The 18,216-nt window shown below is 44.9% G+C and overlaps 1 protein-coding gene across 1 annotated transcript in view; it reads left to right on the top strand.

The window, feature by feature from the left end:
- PRKG2 (protein kinase cGMP-dependent 2) overlaps positions 1-18,216 on the top strand; it is a 105,393-nt gene that overhangs the window by 55,078 nt on the left and 32,099 nt on the right. Inside the window, exons 7-8 of the mRNA XM_087724006.1 lie at positions 1,308-1,385; positions 14,331-14,425. Coding sequence (XP_087580132.1) covers positions 1,308-1,385; positions 14,331-14,425 — 173 coding nt within the window. The remainder of the gene's footprint in view (positions 1-1,307; positions 1,386-14,330; positions 14,426-18,216) is intronic.

Below are 18,216 nucleotides of genomic sequence, written 5' to 3'. Positions count from 1 at the left end.
TAAGTTATGCAGAAGAAGACATATTTGCCACAGGGAAAATGCAGGCAGTGGAGCCAAAGAAGGTGGATTTTTTGGGGGCTTTTGTTCCTTCTTCCCAAAAGCTGCTATAGCTTTTTTGAGCGTAGCTCTTTAGAATATTTTAGAATTTGCATTATTTTTCTGGCATAGAAGGACTCTGTTCTCCCCATATAGAAAGCCTGCAAATACAATAATTGTTATGTAACATTAATATCACCCTTGCTTGAAGGACAATCCTTCAGTGCACTTTAAGCAAATTGATTAATACAATATTCATATCAAAATCCTAACTGTGTGCTTGGTAGGAATTTAAATAATTTTCTCTAGAAAATGCCAGTGTCTTTTTTTGGTTAATGTCTTGAGAAGATCTAAATAGAGGTAGTCTTTGATTTACAACCATGACTTGAGCCCAAAATTAGTGTTGTTAAGTGAGGCATTTGTTAAGTGAGTTATGCTCTGTTTTACAAACTTCCTTGCCACAGTTATTAAGTGCATCACCGCAGTTGTTAATTTAGTAACTCTGTTGGATTGGATTGGATTGGATTTATTACATTTATATGCCGCCCTTTTCCCCGAAGGGGACTCAGGGAGGCTCACAATTCAGTCAGGGAAGGGGGTACAGACAGGGGGATAAAAAGACGAACATAACAATACAAAATTTAAAAACACACAACAACCATACCATTCGAGAAGGGGGGCAAAAGCTCTTTAGCCCCAGGCCTGTCGGAACAGCCAGGTTTTAAGGGCTTTGCGGAAGGCCTGGAGGGTGGTGAGGATTCGAATCTCCATGGGGAGCTCGTTCCAGAGGGTCGGAGCAGCCACAGAGAAGGCCCTCCTCCGGGTAGTCGCCAGTCGGCATTGGCCGGCGGATGGAATTCGGAGGAGGCCTAATCTGTGGGATCTGATCGGTCTATTGGAGGTAATTGGCAGCAGGCGGTCTCTCAAGTACCCAGGTCCAATACCATGAAGGGCTTTATAAGTGACGACTAGCGCCTTGAAGCGTTGTTAAGTAAATCTGGCTTCTCCATTGACTTTGCTTGTCACAGGGTTTGCAAAAAGTGGTCACATAACTTTGGGACAGGGCAACCGTCATAAACACGAGTCAGTTGCCAAGGGTCTGAATGACCCTGGGAATGCCACAACGGTCGTAAGTGTGAAAAACGGTCACCAGTCACTTTTTTCAGCACCGTTGTAACTTCGAACGCTCACTAAATGAACTGTTGTAAATCGAGGACTGCCTGGATTTCTTCTTTAGCTCATTATTATTTGCCTTTTTTTGTGTTCCACAGGAATACTATGACAAAGGGGATTACGTTATCCGGGAAGGAGAGGAAGGCAGTACCTTTTTTGTTATATCCAGGGGAAAGGTAAGCTATCTTGCAAATATATCATCAGGGAATTGAGCAGTGAGTGTCCAAATGACGTCAGAGATGCTGACACGAACTTGTAGTTTTATTATAAATACTAGCTGATAACCCGGCGTTAACACCTTGTTGTTTTACTAGCTGATCCATGATCATTTGGTATGCTTTTTCTCTGATCTTGATTTAGAAGTGGCTTCTGGTCCACGATATTTACACTAAGCCGTTCGCATTTATCCTCAAAATTAATCAAAGCCTTGTTGAAAGTGTGTGTGTATGTACATACATACACACACACACATACACCAATCATGATACAACCACACAACCAATCATTCCACTTACTGAAACAAAGCCAGCACTCCACCCCCCTCCAAGATTTATAGAAAAACGGCAGCTCCAACCGCGCTTTAAGCCCAAAACCCAGCCTGAAGATGGCGAGTGAGACCTCGCTGAAATGTTGCCAAGACAATCTCAATCTTACATGGGAAAAGACCCGAATACAACAAGACCAGCATACCTACACCCGTCAAAATCTACGAAAACACACACACCCTTATACATTACATTACATTTATTTATCTATTTATTTATTTATTTATTTATTTATTTATTTATTTATTTAAAGTCACAACCCCTGGTATGCCCCAATTATGGGAGGAAGCTAACTGCTTCCATTCTCTGTCAATCGGCTCGTCACAAGAGTCCATCACGACAGAAACCCAATATTTTTACTGTTGCCTTTGCTATATTTGTGTTTTTTTATTTGTGCTGATAAATAAATAAAGGGAGACTAGTATAGATCTATTTCAAGCTATTTAGCTCTCATCAGCTAGCCATACCCTTACTGGGATTCGAACCTGGGCTATATTACATATTAGGCAGACGTCTTAGCCATTAAGCCACAGGCTCTGATCCGTTATCAGCTGAGCCAGGGAGAAAGGTATAATGGCTAAGACGTCTGCCTAATATGTAATATAGCCCAGGTTCGAATCCCAGTAAGGGTATGGCTAGCTGATGAGAGCTAAATAGCTTGAAATAGATCTATACTAGTCTCCCTTTATTTATTTATCAGCACAAATAAACACACACACACACACACACACACACACATATGTGTGTGTGTGTGTGTGTGTTGCATTTGTGCTGATAAATAAATAAAGGGAGACTAGTATAGATCTATTTCAAGCTATTTAGCTCTCATCAGCTAGCCATACCCTTACTGAGATTCGAACCTGGGCTGTATTACATATTAGGCAGTTGTATTAGCCACTAGGCCACAGGCTCTCCTCCTTTATATATATATATAATCTTGGTGTGTGTGCGTGGAGTGCTGGCTTTGTTTCAGGAAGTTGTCCAGATCCTCACACATCTCAACAGCCTACACCGCAAAATACAATTCACTATGGAAATAGAAGCAAACAACCAACTTCCCTTTCTGGACATCTACAAAAAAACCAATGGCTCCCTAGGACACACCATCTACCGGAAAAGAAACACACACCAACCGCTACTTAAACGCACAATCCCGTCACCACTCTCCACAGATCAGCTCTATATAGCAAAGAAGAGAGTCAGGCGAAAAGGAGCATCATGAGGTAAATCCCAGGGCGCACAGAAGGGAAAGGCGGGAAAAAAAGGGAACCTCCCCCTTCATATCCACAGCAACCAATCATAGTGCAGATTTCCTCATGCAGTAGCCAGCACTCTTCAACCAACCAGTCACTATTGCGTGTTCTGGCTCACTGCTACTGCACAACCCCACTTCTCCAGCTACTAAATTTAAATATATTAACATATATGTGCAACTCTGGCCAATGAACCAATATGGGGAGCTGCATTTTTACTCTGTTAGATTGTTATTCTGTTAAGTTCCTCTTTGAAAGTCTAGCCCAGGGATTGGCAAACTTAAACACTCAAAGAGTCATTTGGACCCGTTTCCCACAGAAAAGAAAACACCGGGAGCCACAAAGATCCTAACCGGAAGCTCCCTGTTCAATTCTGGAGCTGACCGGAAGTTCAGTTCCCCCACCACCTAGCGTGGCATACTTTTTCCTCTACCTGTCATAACCGAAAGCCCTATCAATTGTGGAGACAACTGGAAAACCCTCCCCTTGCCATAGAGTCTTCTCCTGACGTACTGTACCTCTCCCCTCCCCACTGGAAACTCCTCTCAAAATTGTGGCGCCAACCGGTGATGGAGCCGCAGCAGAGGGAGGAAAGAGCCACATGCGGCTCCAGAGCCGCAGTTTGCTGACCCCTGGTCTAGCATATTTGCCCCAATGAACTGATTTGTATCTCTTTGCTTCCAATATCTAAGTCTTTCTCCTGAAGAGGTCATGTCATGTATTTATAACTCTTCAGCTTTATGATGGACAGCTGTACTGCTCTAGAACTTGAGCATGTTTGTAACCTCTGACATTCTTAATTGTATTATTAGTATGTCAGTATTAGCATTATGTCTATAGTCTTTCCAAACTTGGTGCTGTCTATACAACGGTATTATACATATACAATTTGTTGGGGTCTGCCGGTGGCCTGCGGAGTTGGCAGCCGATTCGGACAATGAGGAGGTTGGGGAGGAACATGGGCCAGTCTTGGAGTTTGGGGAAGGCTCGGACGTGGGCTCTGCGTCGGAGGCAAAGAGGAGGCCAAGGCCATCTGGTAGTTACGTGCTGCCTCCAGAGTCTGACACCAGCGAGGCAGAAGAACAGTGTGAGCCTGTTCCCAGTGTGTGCATGCGCAGAGCTGCCAGAAGGCAAGAACAGTGAAGACAAAAAGGGTGACTCCGGAGTACAGTTTGGGGAGGATTGGGCCCCCCCATAAGACATAAAAGAGGAGCGAGTGGACTTGAGCCTTTGCAGGAAGCAATTATTTCGGTTCAAGCTCTGAAAAGTCCTGTTTGATTCTGGGCTGCGTTCAGCCTTGCAAAACTAATTGGCAATTAGGTCCCTGGCAGCGTTTCAAGGGAGATAAAGGCGGGTGCTTATCAACATTTCCCTGAAAGACTTTGGCAACTCGAGCAGACATCTGTCGGACTCTTTACAGACTTTTAGTGAAACATTATGGGCTGTGAATGACTATAATTCACAGTCGTTTAAATAAAAAGAGGGTTTTTGGAACCAAGATTGTGATTTGTGCTTTCTCAGGAAGACTAGGTCAGAACAGAATTCCCACTTGGAAAGCCTCTTGTTTAAGGCCCAGAGACAGGAACTACCAAAATCATATTTATAAGGTCCAATTCATCGAAACCAATCTGTTTTGATAGTTCCCTCAAGCGTTTCCTGCATCTCATAGAGTTGCGGAATATGGAAAGCTGCATTTTCGCCCATTTGTTTCCCGAGAGAGATAGAGGACATTCCATTAAGCCCGTGAGAGCCGCCCAGGAGAATATTGATCCATCTCTTTAAGGCAAAATGCTACGCAGGGCATAATGAGATGTGCGATCATTAGGAATTAACTGGGTAGTGAACATCTGGGTCTCTAAGCTGTCAGGCAACATTTGAATTAGTCGCCCGCTCATAGGCACGGTCCCACCACAGTTGTTCTTGTTCGAGCTCTTTGTCCTCCGCCTCTTTTTTTTTATATCATTTGTTAAAATCTGCACACGTTTCAGGAGTAGTGATGATGATACTAAAATGAGCAAGAGCAATACTGATCCCAATAGCATTCAAGAATGCTTTGGGAAATCCATTACTTGGCCTGGAGCAAGGAAGGAAACTGTAGGGAGGAATTCAGTGACCTAGAGTGGGCCTTAGTTTTGTGGCACGACAAAACCGTGGTCCACTAAAGCGCGCACGATTAAACCGCGTCGCTGACGTCATCAGCAGCGCGACAACAGCGACCGCGGAGAAAAGGGTGCTTTAAAAAGCGCTTTGAAAGCAAGCCGATTCAAGTTAAGGTAAGGGTTAGGGTTAGGGTTAGGGTTAGGGTTAGGTTAAGGGTTAGGGTTAGGTTTAGGGTTAGGTTAAGGGTTAGGTTAAGGGTTAGGGTTAGGGTTAGGTTTAGGGTTAGGTTAAGGGTTAGGTTTAGGGTTAGCGTTAGGTTAAGGGTTAGGTTTAGGGTTAGGTTTAGGATTAGGTTAAGGGTTAGGTTTAGGGTTAGGTTTAGGGTTAGGTTTAGGATTAGGTTAAGGGTTAGGTTTAGGGTTAGGTTTAGGGTTAGGTTTAGGGTGGTTAGGCTTAGGTTTAGGGGTTAATTTTAGCTTTAGCGTTCACAGCATGCTTTTTTCGTCGCGCTGTGATGACGTCAGGTACGCGGTTTCGTCGAGCACGCTTTAGTCGAACGCGGTTTTGTGGTGGAACCCTTAGTTTTTTTAGTTTGGAGCAACTAATCTGGGCAAAAAGATTTAAATTGGGTTTTTTTTTTCCTGATTGCCCTTTTCTGGAAATGTGACATTAACCATTTTAAATCTACCAAATGTACCTTTTGAATCCAAGCCAAAACAAAATTTTCTTCCTTTCCTTTCCCTTCCCTTCCTTCCCTTCCCTTCTTTTCCTTTCCTTTCCCATCCCTTCCTTTTCTTCCCCTTCCCTTCCTTTCCCTTCCCTTTCTTCCCGTTCCCTTCCCTTTCTTTTCTTTTCCCTTTCCTTCCCTTCTCTTCCCTTCCCTCCCCCTGTTTCTTCCTTCCTTCCTTTCCTCCCTCCCTCCCTTTCTTTCTCTCCCCCCTCTCTTTCTCAGATTCCTTAGGTGTCCTATAAAGTTACACAATAGTGTAAAATAACCAAGATAAAAAAAGCACCAAAATCAGTATAATATAATGCAGAAGGAGGTAAAAAGCTAATGAGGAATGTTTGATGCGGAGTCAACCTGATATTGTAAAAAAAAAAAAAAGGCAATTAAACTAATCAAGCAATAAAATGAAAGATAACCAACAAATCCAGTAGAGACTTTAAAATATCTAGAGACTTATTTTCCCTATTAAAAAAGTAATAAAGCAGGTAATAAAAAGAAATAATTAATAAACTTAAAAATATATAACATTATTAAATATTTGACTAGGACATCTTATGCACCCGAGGATCCTTTTCCTTATTATATTTGCTAATAAAGATCAACTTCAATGATACATATCATAAAAAAATATTTTGGCTATGAATAGCCTTTAACACATCTTATTCAATGTGTAGATTTTCCCATAGAAATATAGTATAAGCATATGTGAAGTGATGGGGGAGTGTGTTTGATTTTTAGCACTGGGCTGCTGTCAATCTGGTGGTTACTAACAGGGTAATTCCCAGTGATTATACAACACTGTTTAATTCTGACCTGCTGGGCCCTTACACAATCATTTATATCTCACAAAAGAGTACATGGTAGGGAAAATAATAATAATGTATTGTAGTGGTATGCATATAGATTGAACCGTTATTGCTCATTAGTGCTCCCCCCACCCCGGCCCCAGAAGCACTTTACAAGCCTCCCAAAGCCTCTACATGCCCCTCTTTTGCAAAAAAAAATGGCCCATTTCTTGCTTGTTTTTGCCCCCCAGCCCCCAGGAGCATTCTACAAGACTCCCAAAGGTCTGCATGTCCTTTTTTATTTTATTTTGCAAAAATCGAGGCGTGCAGAGGGTTTGGGAGAACTGCAGAGTGCAAAAACTTTTTTTTAAAAAAAATTACCTCTTCAAAATCATGGTGCGTCTTATACTCCAGTGCATCTTACAGTCCGAAAAATACAGTAATTCTTGGCAATCTATTCCCACATGGCAGTGCTGGCTAAGAGTTATAGTTCAAGAATCTATATCTGTAATGTATAAATCAGATGGCACAATGAGTCTAAAGGCTGCCTTAATGCAAGACTTGCCAGCCTAAATGGCTCTTAGCAATAGCAATAGCAGTTAGACTTATATACCGCTTCATAGGGCTTTCAGCCCTCTCTAAGTGGTTTACAGAGTCAGCATATCGCCCCCAACAACAATCCGGGTCCTCATTTTACCCACCTCGGAAGGATGGAAGGCTGAGTCAACCCTGAGCCGGTGAGATTTGAACAGCCGAACTGCAGAACTGCAGTCAGCTGAAGTAGCCTGCAGTGCTGCATTTAACCACTGCGCCACCTTGGCTCTTCCACCTTCATGATCCCTTTGTGTTCTCCTTATGGCAAGGAGATTATGCACACCTTTTTAAAAAGGGGTCCAATTCTCATTTCTTCAGGGTGTTGGGGGAGCCGGATCGGCTGGATGGTTGTGGCTAGGTGGCCATATGACTGGGTGGGTGTGGTCAATTTAGCAGTCCATTAAACAATACACACAAATTGACCTTTAATTTGTTATGCTCCTGGGGGTGGAAAGCAGGTTAGTGAAAGGATGTAGTAAGTGAAGGCTTCCAGTACCACTCTGCCTGTTTGGGCCCATTTTTAGCCTCCTGAGGCCTCTGCGCATCCCGTTCTTTCCTCCTCGGTCTCAAGAAGGCAGGTGGGGGGCAGCAGGTAGGTGGGGTGATGTGGGTGGGGCAGCCTCATGGTCTGGTGCGGGCCAGATTAATGGCTTTGGCGTGCCGTAGTTTGAGGACCCCTGACGTGGATGATTGACAATCTCAACACAATAATACAATAGCACAGTTGGAAGGGGCCTTGGAGGTCTTCTGGTCCAACCCCCTGCCTAGGCAGGAAACCCTACACCATTTCAGACAAATGGCTATCCAACATCTCCATAGACATTCAACTCCCAGAACTCTGGAGTTGAAGTGCACACGGCTTAAAGTTGCCAGTTGAGGAACACTATTATAGAGAATGGGATAAATCTCTTTTATAACGGTTACAGAATTTGCTCTTGGGCTGGCAGTGCCATGAATTATAACCACCAGTTGTGTGTTTTTATAAATTGTGGGAGTCCTTGGAGCTCTCTAGCTCGGTTGCTTGCTTGCAGATGTTGGCCATAATCTACTGAGAATGTTCCCTTGTAGGATAAGTGTTGTGGCCCAGCAGGAGCCGTTGGAGCTGCCACCAGACTCCGACAGTGAAGGGCCCTATGAGTCGGCTCTGGAGGAGGTGGAGGACCCTGGAAAGGGTTCCGACTCCGAGCAGGGCGCAGAGAGGCTGGTTGGCCTCCAGGAGGCGCCTGAGCCTTGGACCAGTGGGGAGGAGGCAAGGGAGAGTGATCCGGATGCCAACAGTGAGTTGTTCCTGGATGCCCGGCACCGAAGAGCTAATAGGCGTCAGGAACAGTTGCGCAGTTACAGGAGGTAATTGCACTCAGCTGGTGGTCATTAGGCTCCTCCCCAGACTATAAAAGGACTGCTTGTGCACACGCCCCTCTTGCAGAAGTCAACACAGGAAAGAATGTTGGAGAACATTATTGTGAGCTTGGTAGGCTGGATTGCTGCCACGGCTTATCTGTGCTGGATTGCTGCCCAAGCTTGTCTGTGCCGGTTTGCTGCCAAGGACCTGTCTGTCTGTTAATTAAATGCCATAACTTATCTTTGGCTCGGAGTGTCTGTTGGTGTGGGATGAGGGGGGTCAGAACTGATAACTACTCCTCTTCAAGCAAACAACCAATCCTAGAGTTCAATCGTGCTCTATCACTGGAGGCTTTTTAAAAGAAACCATTTGTCTGAAATAGTATAGGTGCCCTGATGGCGAGCCTATGACACTCGTGCCAGAGGTGGCACACGTGCTAGAGGTGGCACGCAGAGCCCTCTCTGCTGGCACAGGTGCCGTCGGCCCAGGTCAGATCTCCATGGCGTTTCTTCGGTGAGCTTCTGTTTCCATGCAAACAACGAAACAGAAACTCACGAAAGAAAAAGATCTTACCTCTTGCCCGGGCTGCTGGTGGTAGGATGCCCTGCCTCCTGCCAGCCAGCTGGTCTTCGGGTCTCTGTTGTGCATGCATGCATGCCTGTGCGCATGTCCATGCATATTTGCACATGCCTTTGCGCATGTTCGCTGATACACACCTGTTCGCTCATGCACGCATTTGCACGCATGCGTGCACCATTCAGTTTGGGCATGCGCGTGTGCAGTTTGGGCACTCAGGTGTCTAAAAGGTTCGCCATCACTGGTATAGGGTCTCCTGCTTGGGCAGGAGGTTGGACTAGAAGACACCCAAATTCCCTTCCAACTCTTGTTATCTTGGATTCTGTTTGTTTTAATTGGCGTTACAGATTCCTTCAAAGTTGATTTTTCAACATCCACCCATGATGGAAAAGTTGCCTGAAATATTCCTTGTCCGCTGCTGCTGGTATCTGCCCACAGTTCACACCCATCAGGGCTTCCCTGGAAGAATGGAAGAACTATTCAGAGCATCCTACCTAAACTGAGATTAGGTCCCAAACATGCCTGATCAACCCATAGAAATGTAATGTTTAGCTCCACAGCAGAGGACACTTGTTCTGCCAGGAAAGCCACTGGTGCACATATTTATTTTATTTGTTTGTTTGTTTGTCAAACATGTAGAAGGTAACAGGTATAAGTTTAAATATGGACATGAACAAGGGAAATGAGTACAAATAAATGGGGACAGTAGGACAGGGACAGAAGGCACGCTGGTGCGCTTATGCACGCCCCCTTTACGGACCTCTTAGGAATGGGGTGAGGTCCATGGTAGATATTTATTTTATTTGTTTGTTTGTTTGCCAAACATGTACAAGATAACAGGTACAAGTATAAACATGGAAATGAACGAGGGAAATGAGTACCGATAAATGGGGACAGTAGGACTGGGACGGAAGGCTTATGCACGCCCCCTTTACGGACCTCTTAGGAATGGGGTGAGGTCCACAGTAGACAGTTTGAGATTGAAGCTGTTTGAGGGTTTGAGGATGCAACCACAGAGTCAGGTAGAGCATTCCAGGCGTTGACCACTCAGTTGCTGAAGTCGTATTTTCTGCAATCAAGTTTGGAGTTATTTACCTTAGTTTAGTTTAGTTTAGTTTATTTGTCTTGTACGCCGCCCACTCCCGAAGAACTCCGGGCGGCTCACAATAGACAAGGGAAGGGGGATAAATAGACAAAGACAACACTTTAAAAACGCAACATTCACAATTTCCGTGGGGCTGGATGTTTCACAAGCCCCCCCGGCCTGCTGGAGCAGCCAGGACTTGGTGGCTTTGCGGAAGGCTGGGAGGGTAGTAAGGGTCCGGATCTCCACGGGGAGGTCATTCCAGATGGCTGGAGCTGCAACAGAGAAGGCTCTCCCCCGGGGAGTCGCCAGCCGACATTGGCTGGCAGATGGAACCCGGAGGAGACCTAACCTGTGAGATCTAATCAGTCTAAGGGAGGTAATCGGCAGGAGGCGGTCTCTCAGGTACCCATTTCCGATGCCATGTAGGGCTTTGTAAGTAACGACCAGCACCTTGAGTTTGTATCAATTGTTTGCCCGTGTATTATTGTGGTTGAAGCTGAAGAAGTCGTTGACAGGTAAGATGTTGTAGCAGACAATTTTGTCTCCTGTGCTTACATCGAACTGCAGGCGGCATAGATCCAGATTGACCAAGGCCAACATTTCAAGTCTGGTAGTATAGGGCAGTGTTTCTCAACCTTGGCAACTTGAAGATGTCTGGACCTCAACTCCCAGAATTCCCCAGCCAGCATTCGCTGGCTGGGGAATTCTGGGAGTTGAAGTCCAGACATCTTCAAGTTGCCAAGGTTGAGAAACACTGGTATAGGGAATTCTATTGTGAGTAGAGGAGTTGAGGACTCTATGAAAGATGCAGTCATTTAAGATATTTTATGTAGTTAGATAAACGCGTGCTAGATGGCTAGAAGCAAATGTGATATCACACAAATCACGAACGACCTAAGAAAACAATAGCCTCTTTTGAAAGAGGCCTGCGGTAGAAATATGACGGAGGAGGGTAGGTCTGCTCTTTAAAAAGATGGTCAAAATTCACTTGGATATTCTCTGACTTCAAACATGACTGAAATAGTTCTTTGGATTTCAGCCAAAGCCTTCAAATGCAGCACCTGGAGAGGGGGAAAAAAAAAAAAACCTCAGAAAGAAAATAATTCCTTTTTCTTATGCGGGCGGAGAGACTTAATGAAGAAACATTTATGCATTGGAGAACAAACGAATCATGCACGAAGGGAGACAGATGGTAACCAGTTGGCAAGCTCTAGAAATATACACTTATGCTGGCTGCTTACAGGGATCTGTTCTTCTTCGCTTGTGCTAAACAATATTGGCAGAATCTGGAAGCCGAGACGATAAGTTATATATTTTCTACCATATGTGGGCCGCCAAAATCCAGAGTTGATGATGGCAAGAAAAAGTTATTGAGAAGTCTCTTTGCTGCCATCTAATGTCCGTCTGGATTGTTGCAAGCTGGATCCGGTAGCACCAGTATTTATAAGATACTAGATGACAACCCGGCATTGTCTGGGTATTTATTTATCCCAATCCTGCATTAGACGGGAATGGCGATGTCAAGTGGCAACCTAAGTGGGTAATGGGCTGTCCTCCCTCATTCCATGAACGTCAATTCCTGAAGAGGCGATGACAAGAGCAACTTCTCCCTGAGCCCTGATTTCGGCGACAATTAAATTAGTTAAAAATGTTTTCCCTCTGCCCCCAGAAGCATAATTTCTAATGTTGGATTTCCCCCCTTACCAGAGAAAGCCCCCTTCTGGAGTACTGTGAAGCTGTTACCACGGCAACTCCACTGCGCTGTACAATAGGACCCATTTCACGGCAGTACAGTAGAAGCCATTTTAAGGCACAACAGGCTGTATCTTAACAGAACACCCACCCAGAGGGGTGGTAGGGGCGTCTTATTTGTTATTTGGGTGTCAGAATTTGTTTCCAGAGGTTAAGTAATTTGTGTACCAAAACCTCTGGCTTAGAGAATGCTGTAAAGCACCGTGGAGTGGCATATAAGTCTAAATGCTATCCACTGGGCAGATAAGTACGACATTTGGCTGCTTTTATACTGTATATGTCTCTCAGTCTGGTCTCTAAGCAAAAAAAAAAATGCTTTGTGACACCTCTTGATAACATTAGGGTAACTTTAGAAGCAGAGCAATGTGGAAGTGCCAAATACCATTACGAAACAAAACAGCCTAGGAGGGCCTGTTTTGTTGGTTCAATCTAGAGGACAAAATCTCTTACAGTGTTTTTCCAGAAACCTGGCCATCACGAAGATTTCCCATAACTGGAACTGATATTAACTCAATAATCTGTGAGCTGCAGAGAACAATTGATTCATTTCAAATTATACAAGCAAGCAACCCATGCCACATCCAATTGCCATCCCTCATTCTTCGTTTGATATTAGTTCTGGCATGCTCTGATTCTGGTGCGAAAAATGTCCCAGAAAGAATGCCTTGTCTCAATAAAGAGACTTTTTAAGCGAATTGATTGCAGCCTATCACTAAGAAGAGGGATTACATTCAATTGCAGCCCATATTTAAAAGTCTGTGATTCAGATCCTTGCCTCTGCTTTCCAAAGTCCAGCCTTGAGTTGTAAAATCCGGTTGGAAACTCGCCATGATAAAAAAAAAAATTACACAATTTTCTGGCTCTATCCATTTATTTCATTTATTTATTTCTCACCTTTATCGTTTTTACAAATAACCGAAGCCGGCAAACGTATCTCACTTTACGCCTCCTATTTTCATCACAACCCCATGAGGCTGGTTGGGCTGACAGCGACAGATCCAAAGGCTGGTTTTCATGGCTAAAGTACGACTTTTGAACTCATGGCTTCCTAACCTGGCGCTTTTACTACTACACCAAACCGGCGGTCTAGTCCAGCGGTCACCAACTGGTGGTTCGGGGCCACTGGTGATCCACGAGAAAATTTCGGTTGTCCGCAGAAAAATTATTTGCATTTTTTGATTTGCACTAAATCAGAGGTCCTCAGACTATGCCCCCTGGGCCAGATATGAGCAATGAATGTTTGTGCTGCTGCAGAAATTACATGCCAAAAAGTTACTTCTCCATGATCATGTAACGGAAGCCCATTACATTTGAGACATCAGACAAGTTTATCTCGACCTTCACCACTTTTCAGATGTGTGGATTTCAAACGCCCAGAATTCCCCAGCCAGCATAGTGGCGAGGGAATTCTGGGAGTTGAAGTCCATGCATCTTAAAGTTGCTGAGATAGAGAAACACTTTATTACAGCAGTGACCAACTGGTGATCCGTGAGAAAATTTCGGAGGTCCCCAGAAAAATTATATGCATTTTTTAAAATTGCACTAAATCAGGGGTCCTCAAACTACGGCCCCTGAGCCGGATACGTGCAATGAACGCTTGTGTTGCTGCAAAGAGTCTCCCCCTTTGGGGTCTTTTTGTGCTGGTCAGAGGGGGGGAGAAATTCCGACTTCAGCCTCCTGGTGGGGAGCTTTGGGCGAAGGCTGGAGGGAAATGCTGCTGGTGGTGAACAGCCAGAGGGCCTCGTTCCAGTGGGACTGCATCATGGCCTGGAACTGGCTGACCATCTCAGCCCGCTGAGCCTCCAGGCGCTGGTACCTGGCCTTGCACTCCCGCAGGTCTTCCCTCTGCTTGGAAAGCCTCTGCTCCTAGTCCTCAGTGAGGTGCTTCTGCTGAGCCTCCTCCTCCTCGGTCAGATCCAAATTGAACCGAGCTGTTTTGCCAACTCTTTCTCATGGTGGCTGCTTAGCTCCAGCAACTGCTTCCTGTTGGGGCCCTAAGGAGCCCAGGCGGGGAAGTGAGGAGTGGCTGGGAGGGGAGGGGCAACTAGAGGATGGCGAGGCGCCCCTCAATGTGAATGACATCAAGTTGGCCACGCCCACCCAGTCACATGACCACCCCTTGCCACGCCCACCCAGCTGATCCTTGGGCAGATCATATTAGTGGTCTAAGGGATTTAAAATTATGAATTTAGTGGCCCCTGAGGTCCGAAAGGTTGGTGACCCCTGCACTAGATGGATCATTTTGATGAAGGTCATTTATCTCAATGGATCATTGCGATGAACGTAAAGGATGAAGTGCGTCTATTAAGTGTATTGTGTTTATTTTTGACAAGTAATGAATGGGTGTCTTCATTTCCTAGGTGAAGGTTACCCAGACTCCAGAAGGGCAGGCTCAGCCCCAGCTGATTAAAACGCTGCAGAAAGGAGATTCTTTTGGAGAAAAAGCCTTGATCAGGTTGGTTTCAAATTATCTCTCACTTTGGAAACGTTCACGTTCACTTCCATTGTTATTCAAAAATTTGAGGAGATCAAAATGGAACAGGGGTGGAGAAGACAAGATAAGGACGTAAGCGCCCAAAGTTGAGAAACACGGAGTTAATTTCTTTAAAAAAAAGAAAAAGAAATTAACTCCGTGTTTCTCAACCTTTATTGGGGCCCACCAGTGGTCAGCAGAGCTGGCAGCAGAGTCGGACAGTGAGGAGTTTGGGGAGGAACATGGGCCAGTCCTGGAGTCTGGGGAAGGCTCTGATGAGGGCTCTGTATTGGAGGCAGAGATGAGGCCAGGGCCGTCAGACAGTTCTCAGCTGCCTTCGGAGTCAGAGATCAGTGAGGCAGATGAACAGCTGGAGCCTGTTCCCGATGTGCCCACGCGCATAGCTGCCAGGAGAAGAGAACAGTTAAGGAACAGAGATCAACTTGGGAGTAAAGGCACAAGGGGGATGCTGAATGGCCCCTCCCATAGGAAATAAATAGTAGCAAAAGGGGAGTGGTGTTTGCAGGAGACAATTAGTTTGTTAGTGTGAAGATTTGCTTATCAGAGAGACTCCTTGCCAAGTATTTCCTAGAACTCCCCATATCCTGGTGATTGGCCCAAAGTCACTCAGCTGACTTGCAGGCCTAAGGTGGGACTAGACCTCACCCTCTCCTGGTGATTGGCCCAAAGTCACTCAGCTGGTTTGCAGGCCTAACGTGGGACTAGAACTCACAATCTCCTGGTAATTGTCTCAAAATTACCAGCTGATTTTCATGCCTAAGGTGGGACTAGAACTCACCATCACCTGGTGATTGGCCCAAAGTCACTCAGCTGGCTTGCAGGCCTAAGGTGGGACTAGATCTCACCCTCTCCTGGTGATTGGTCCAAAGTCACTCAGCTGATTTGCAGGCCTAACGTGGGACTAGAACTCACAATCTCCTGGTAATTGTCTCAAAATCACCAGCTGATTTTCATGCCTAAGGTGGGACTAGAACTCACCATCACCTGGTGATTGGCCCAAAGTCACTCAGCTGGCTTGCAGGCCTAAGGTGGGACTAGAACTCACAGTCTCCTGGTAATTGTCTCAAAATCACCCAGCTGATTTTCATGCCTAAAGTGGGACTAGAACTCACCATCACCTGGTGATTGGCCCAAAGTCACACAGCTGGCTTGCAGGCCTAAGGTGGGACTAGACTAGAACTCATCATCTCCTGGTGATTGGCCCAAAGTCAATTAGCCGGCTTTCATATCTAAGATGGAACTAAAATTCATAGTCCTATGGTGATTGGCCTAAAGTACTCAGCTGCCTTTCATACCTACAGCAGAACTAGTACTTACTATCTTCTAATCACTGGCTCTTTAAAAAGTTTGAGAAACATTACTTAAACCAGGGGATGTCAAACTCCTGGGCTGCAGGCCCGATGTGTCATGCACTGGCCAAGCCCATGCCCAGTTTAGTGAAAGGGGAAAAAAACTCCCAAAACTTCACATGATGCCACAAATTTAACACCTCTGCTCTAAACCAACAACCACAAAAAATGCACTAACTCTATTTCACTGCTGCACAAATGCATACAGGACAATGCTGGGTCAAAGCATTCTTTTTAAAAGAAACACTGCTTTAGAGGAAGAATCAACAATGAAGTGAAATAAAAAAAGCATCACGAGCTTGTGTTAAAATTATCCGTATCAGGAACATTTAGCAGCACAGATGTAGAGAACCTGCAGAGATGATGAATTGGTTGTTAGGTGTCAACAGTCCTTTTGAACAGAGGAAACAGCAGGGATAGTAATAATGGGAGGATTTAAAGTTTGAAGTGGCATTTGGAGAAATAGATAATGCCTACTTAGGTAACCAATTAGCTTGCATGCCACATCCGTTTTTTGTTCTGCAAAATCATTGTTAAAGAGATTTGCAAAGACACAGCAGAAGGTGCACTAGAAAATCAAGGTTATGCACAGACATTTGAGTATCTAGTTGCTTATAATAAACGATCTGGAGGCCCGTGCTTTGTGACAAAAACTATGTGATTAGGTAATGCAGGAGAAATCTGGTTCAATCCGTTGGCTCAGTAGTGGTCGGTGATTGAAACACGTAAGGAATCCTTGCTCCCGCCACCTTGAGTCTGGAAGCAGTTCCATAGGCGTAGACATTTTGGTGAGGTACCGATTTTTAATACTGTAAGGAGCCCCAGACTGCCCCTGAGTGAAGAAGAGGAACGCCTGCCAGTTTGAACTGAGGTAACGGAATGTGAGGCAACTGGCAGTTGGAGCAGAGTTCTTTTCAGGTGGGGAGGGGGAGTAGAATGTTTAACTCCTTAGCATTAGAGCATGTTAATTATTGTAGAAGAAATACTAATGATCTGATGGTCATTTCAAAAAAAACCTTTCTTAACAAGCACCTAGAAGCCAAGAGGAACTTACGTGCCAAATTTCAGGTTTGTAGGCTTTATGGTTCTGGAGATTTGTAGATGATGCATGAGTGGTATTTCGCTTTTATATATATAGATTAATGGGATCCTCTCTAGGCAGTTTTAGAAGTAAGTTTTGTGCTCAAGGGAAACAGGCTGCTAATAAGTCAGGGGTGGGTTCCTGCCAGTTCTAACCTCTTCTATAGAAGAGGTTCCACAAATCTACAGTGTTGTTTAGAACCGGCTCCCTCCCCCCGCCCATCCGCACATCATCAAGATAAAGAGCGAGAGGAGGAATTCTGGGAGTTGAAGTCCACAAGTCTTAAAGCTGTCAAGTTTGAACACCCTTGGGCTTTTTTCTAAAGGGTTAAGGATGCAAGGGTCTTGTAACTTGACAGCTTTAAGACTTGCATGCTTCAAATGCCAGAGTTTCTGAGCCAACATTTTGGTTGCTAAGCAAGAACATTGTTAAGTGAATTTCACCACATTTTACATGTTGACCACGCCAGTCACATGGCTGGCAGGCCACTCCCACCTGGTCACATGGCTGGCAAGCCACTTCCACAAAGCAGGCCACACCTACAGAAGAGATTCTAAAAAAATTTGAAACCCACCACTGTAATAAGTGTAATCAGATAAGTCTTTGATCTACAACAGTTTTATAACTGAAGCTTCAACAGCACTTAAATATGTAATTTCTGACCGTTTTTTACATTGATTACCATTGCAGCATCCCTGTGATCATGTGATCAAAATTTGGACACTTGGCAACGTGAAGCACGATGGTTACTGTGCAGAAGTGGGTTCCTACCGTTTTGGACCTGTTTGGTTGAACCGGTAGCGGTTTGGCAGCCTGGGTCACTGGAATCGGCAGCAATCCAGGCCTGCCACGCCCCCGATCCAGTTCTCCTATGGAGCCACCATCTTGATTTTTGTTCTGCGCATGTGCAGAACCATTGTAATTGCACACATTTATTTATTTTATTTCATTAACATTTCGCGCATGCACAGACCTATTTTTGTGCAAATGCACACAAAACAATTTTCATGCATCAAACTGGTAGTAATTCCAGGAGCAACCAACGCTTGTTGCTGTGATCCCCTTTTGAAACCTTCTGATGAGCCAAATCCCTGGGGAAGCCGGATTTCCTTAACAAGCACATTACTAACTTAACAACTGCAAGGATTCACTTAACAGCCATAGCAAGAACGGTCGTGAAAGGGAGTGAAACTCACTTAACAATTGTCTTGCTTAGCAATGGAAGTTTTGATCTCAATTATGGTCGTATGTCCAGGGTTATAGCATCAATCAAAGTTGCCATCAGGTCTGTGACTTACTGTTCCTATCTACCTAAAATCAAC

Source organism: Thamnophis sirtalis, unplaced genomic scaffold (genome assembly GCF_051295495.1).
Source record: "Thamnophis sirtalis isolate CommonGarterSnake01/CBP01778 unplaced genomic scaffold, rThaSir2_p1.2 scaffold_10, whole genome shotgun sequence".
Lineage (NCBI taxonomy): Eukaryota > Metazoa > Chordata > Lepidosauria > Squamata > Natricidae > Thamnophis > Thamnophis sirtalis.
The sequence above is the reverse complement of the archived record's forward strand: the minus strand, read 5'-3'. Positions and strand labels throughout refer to the sequence as shown.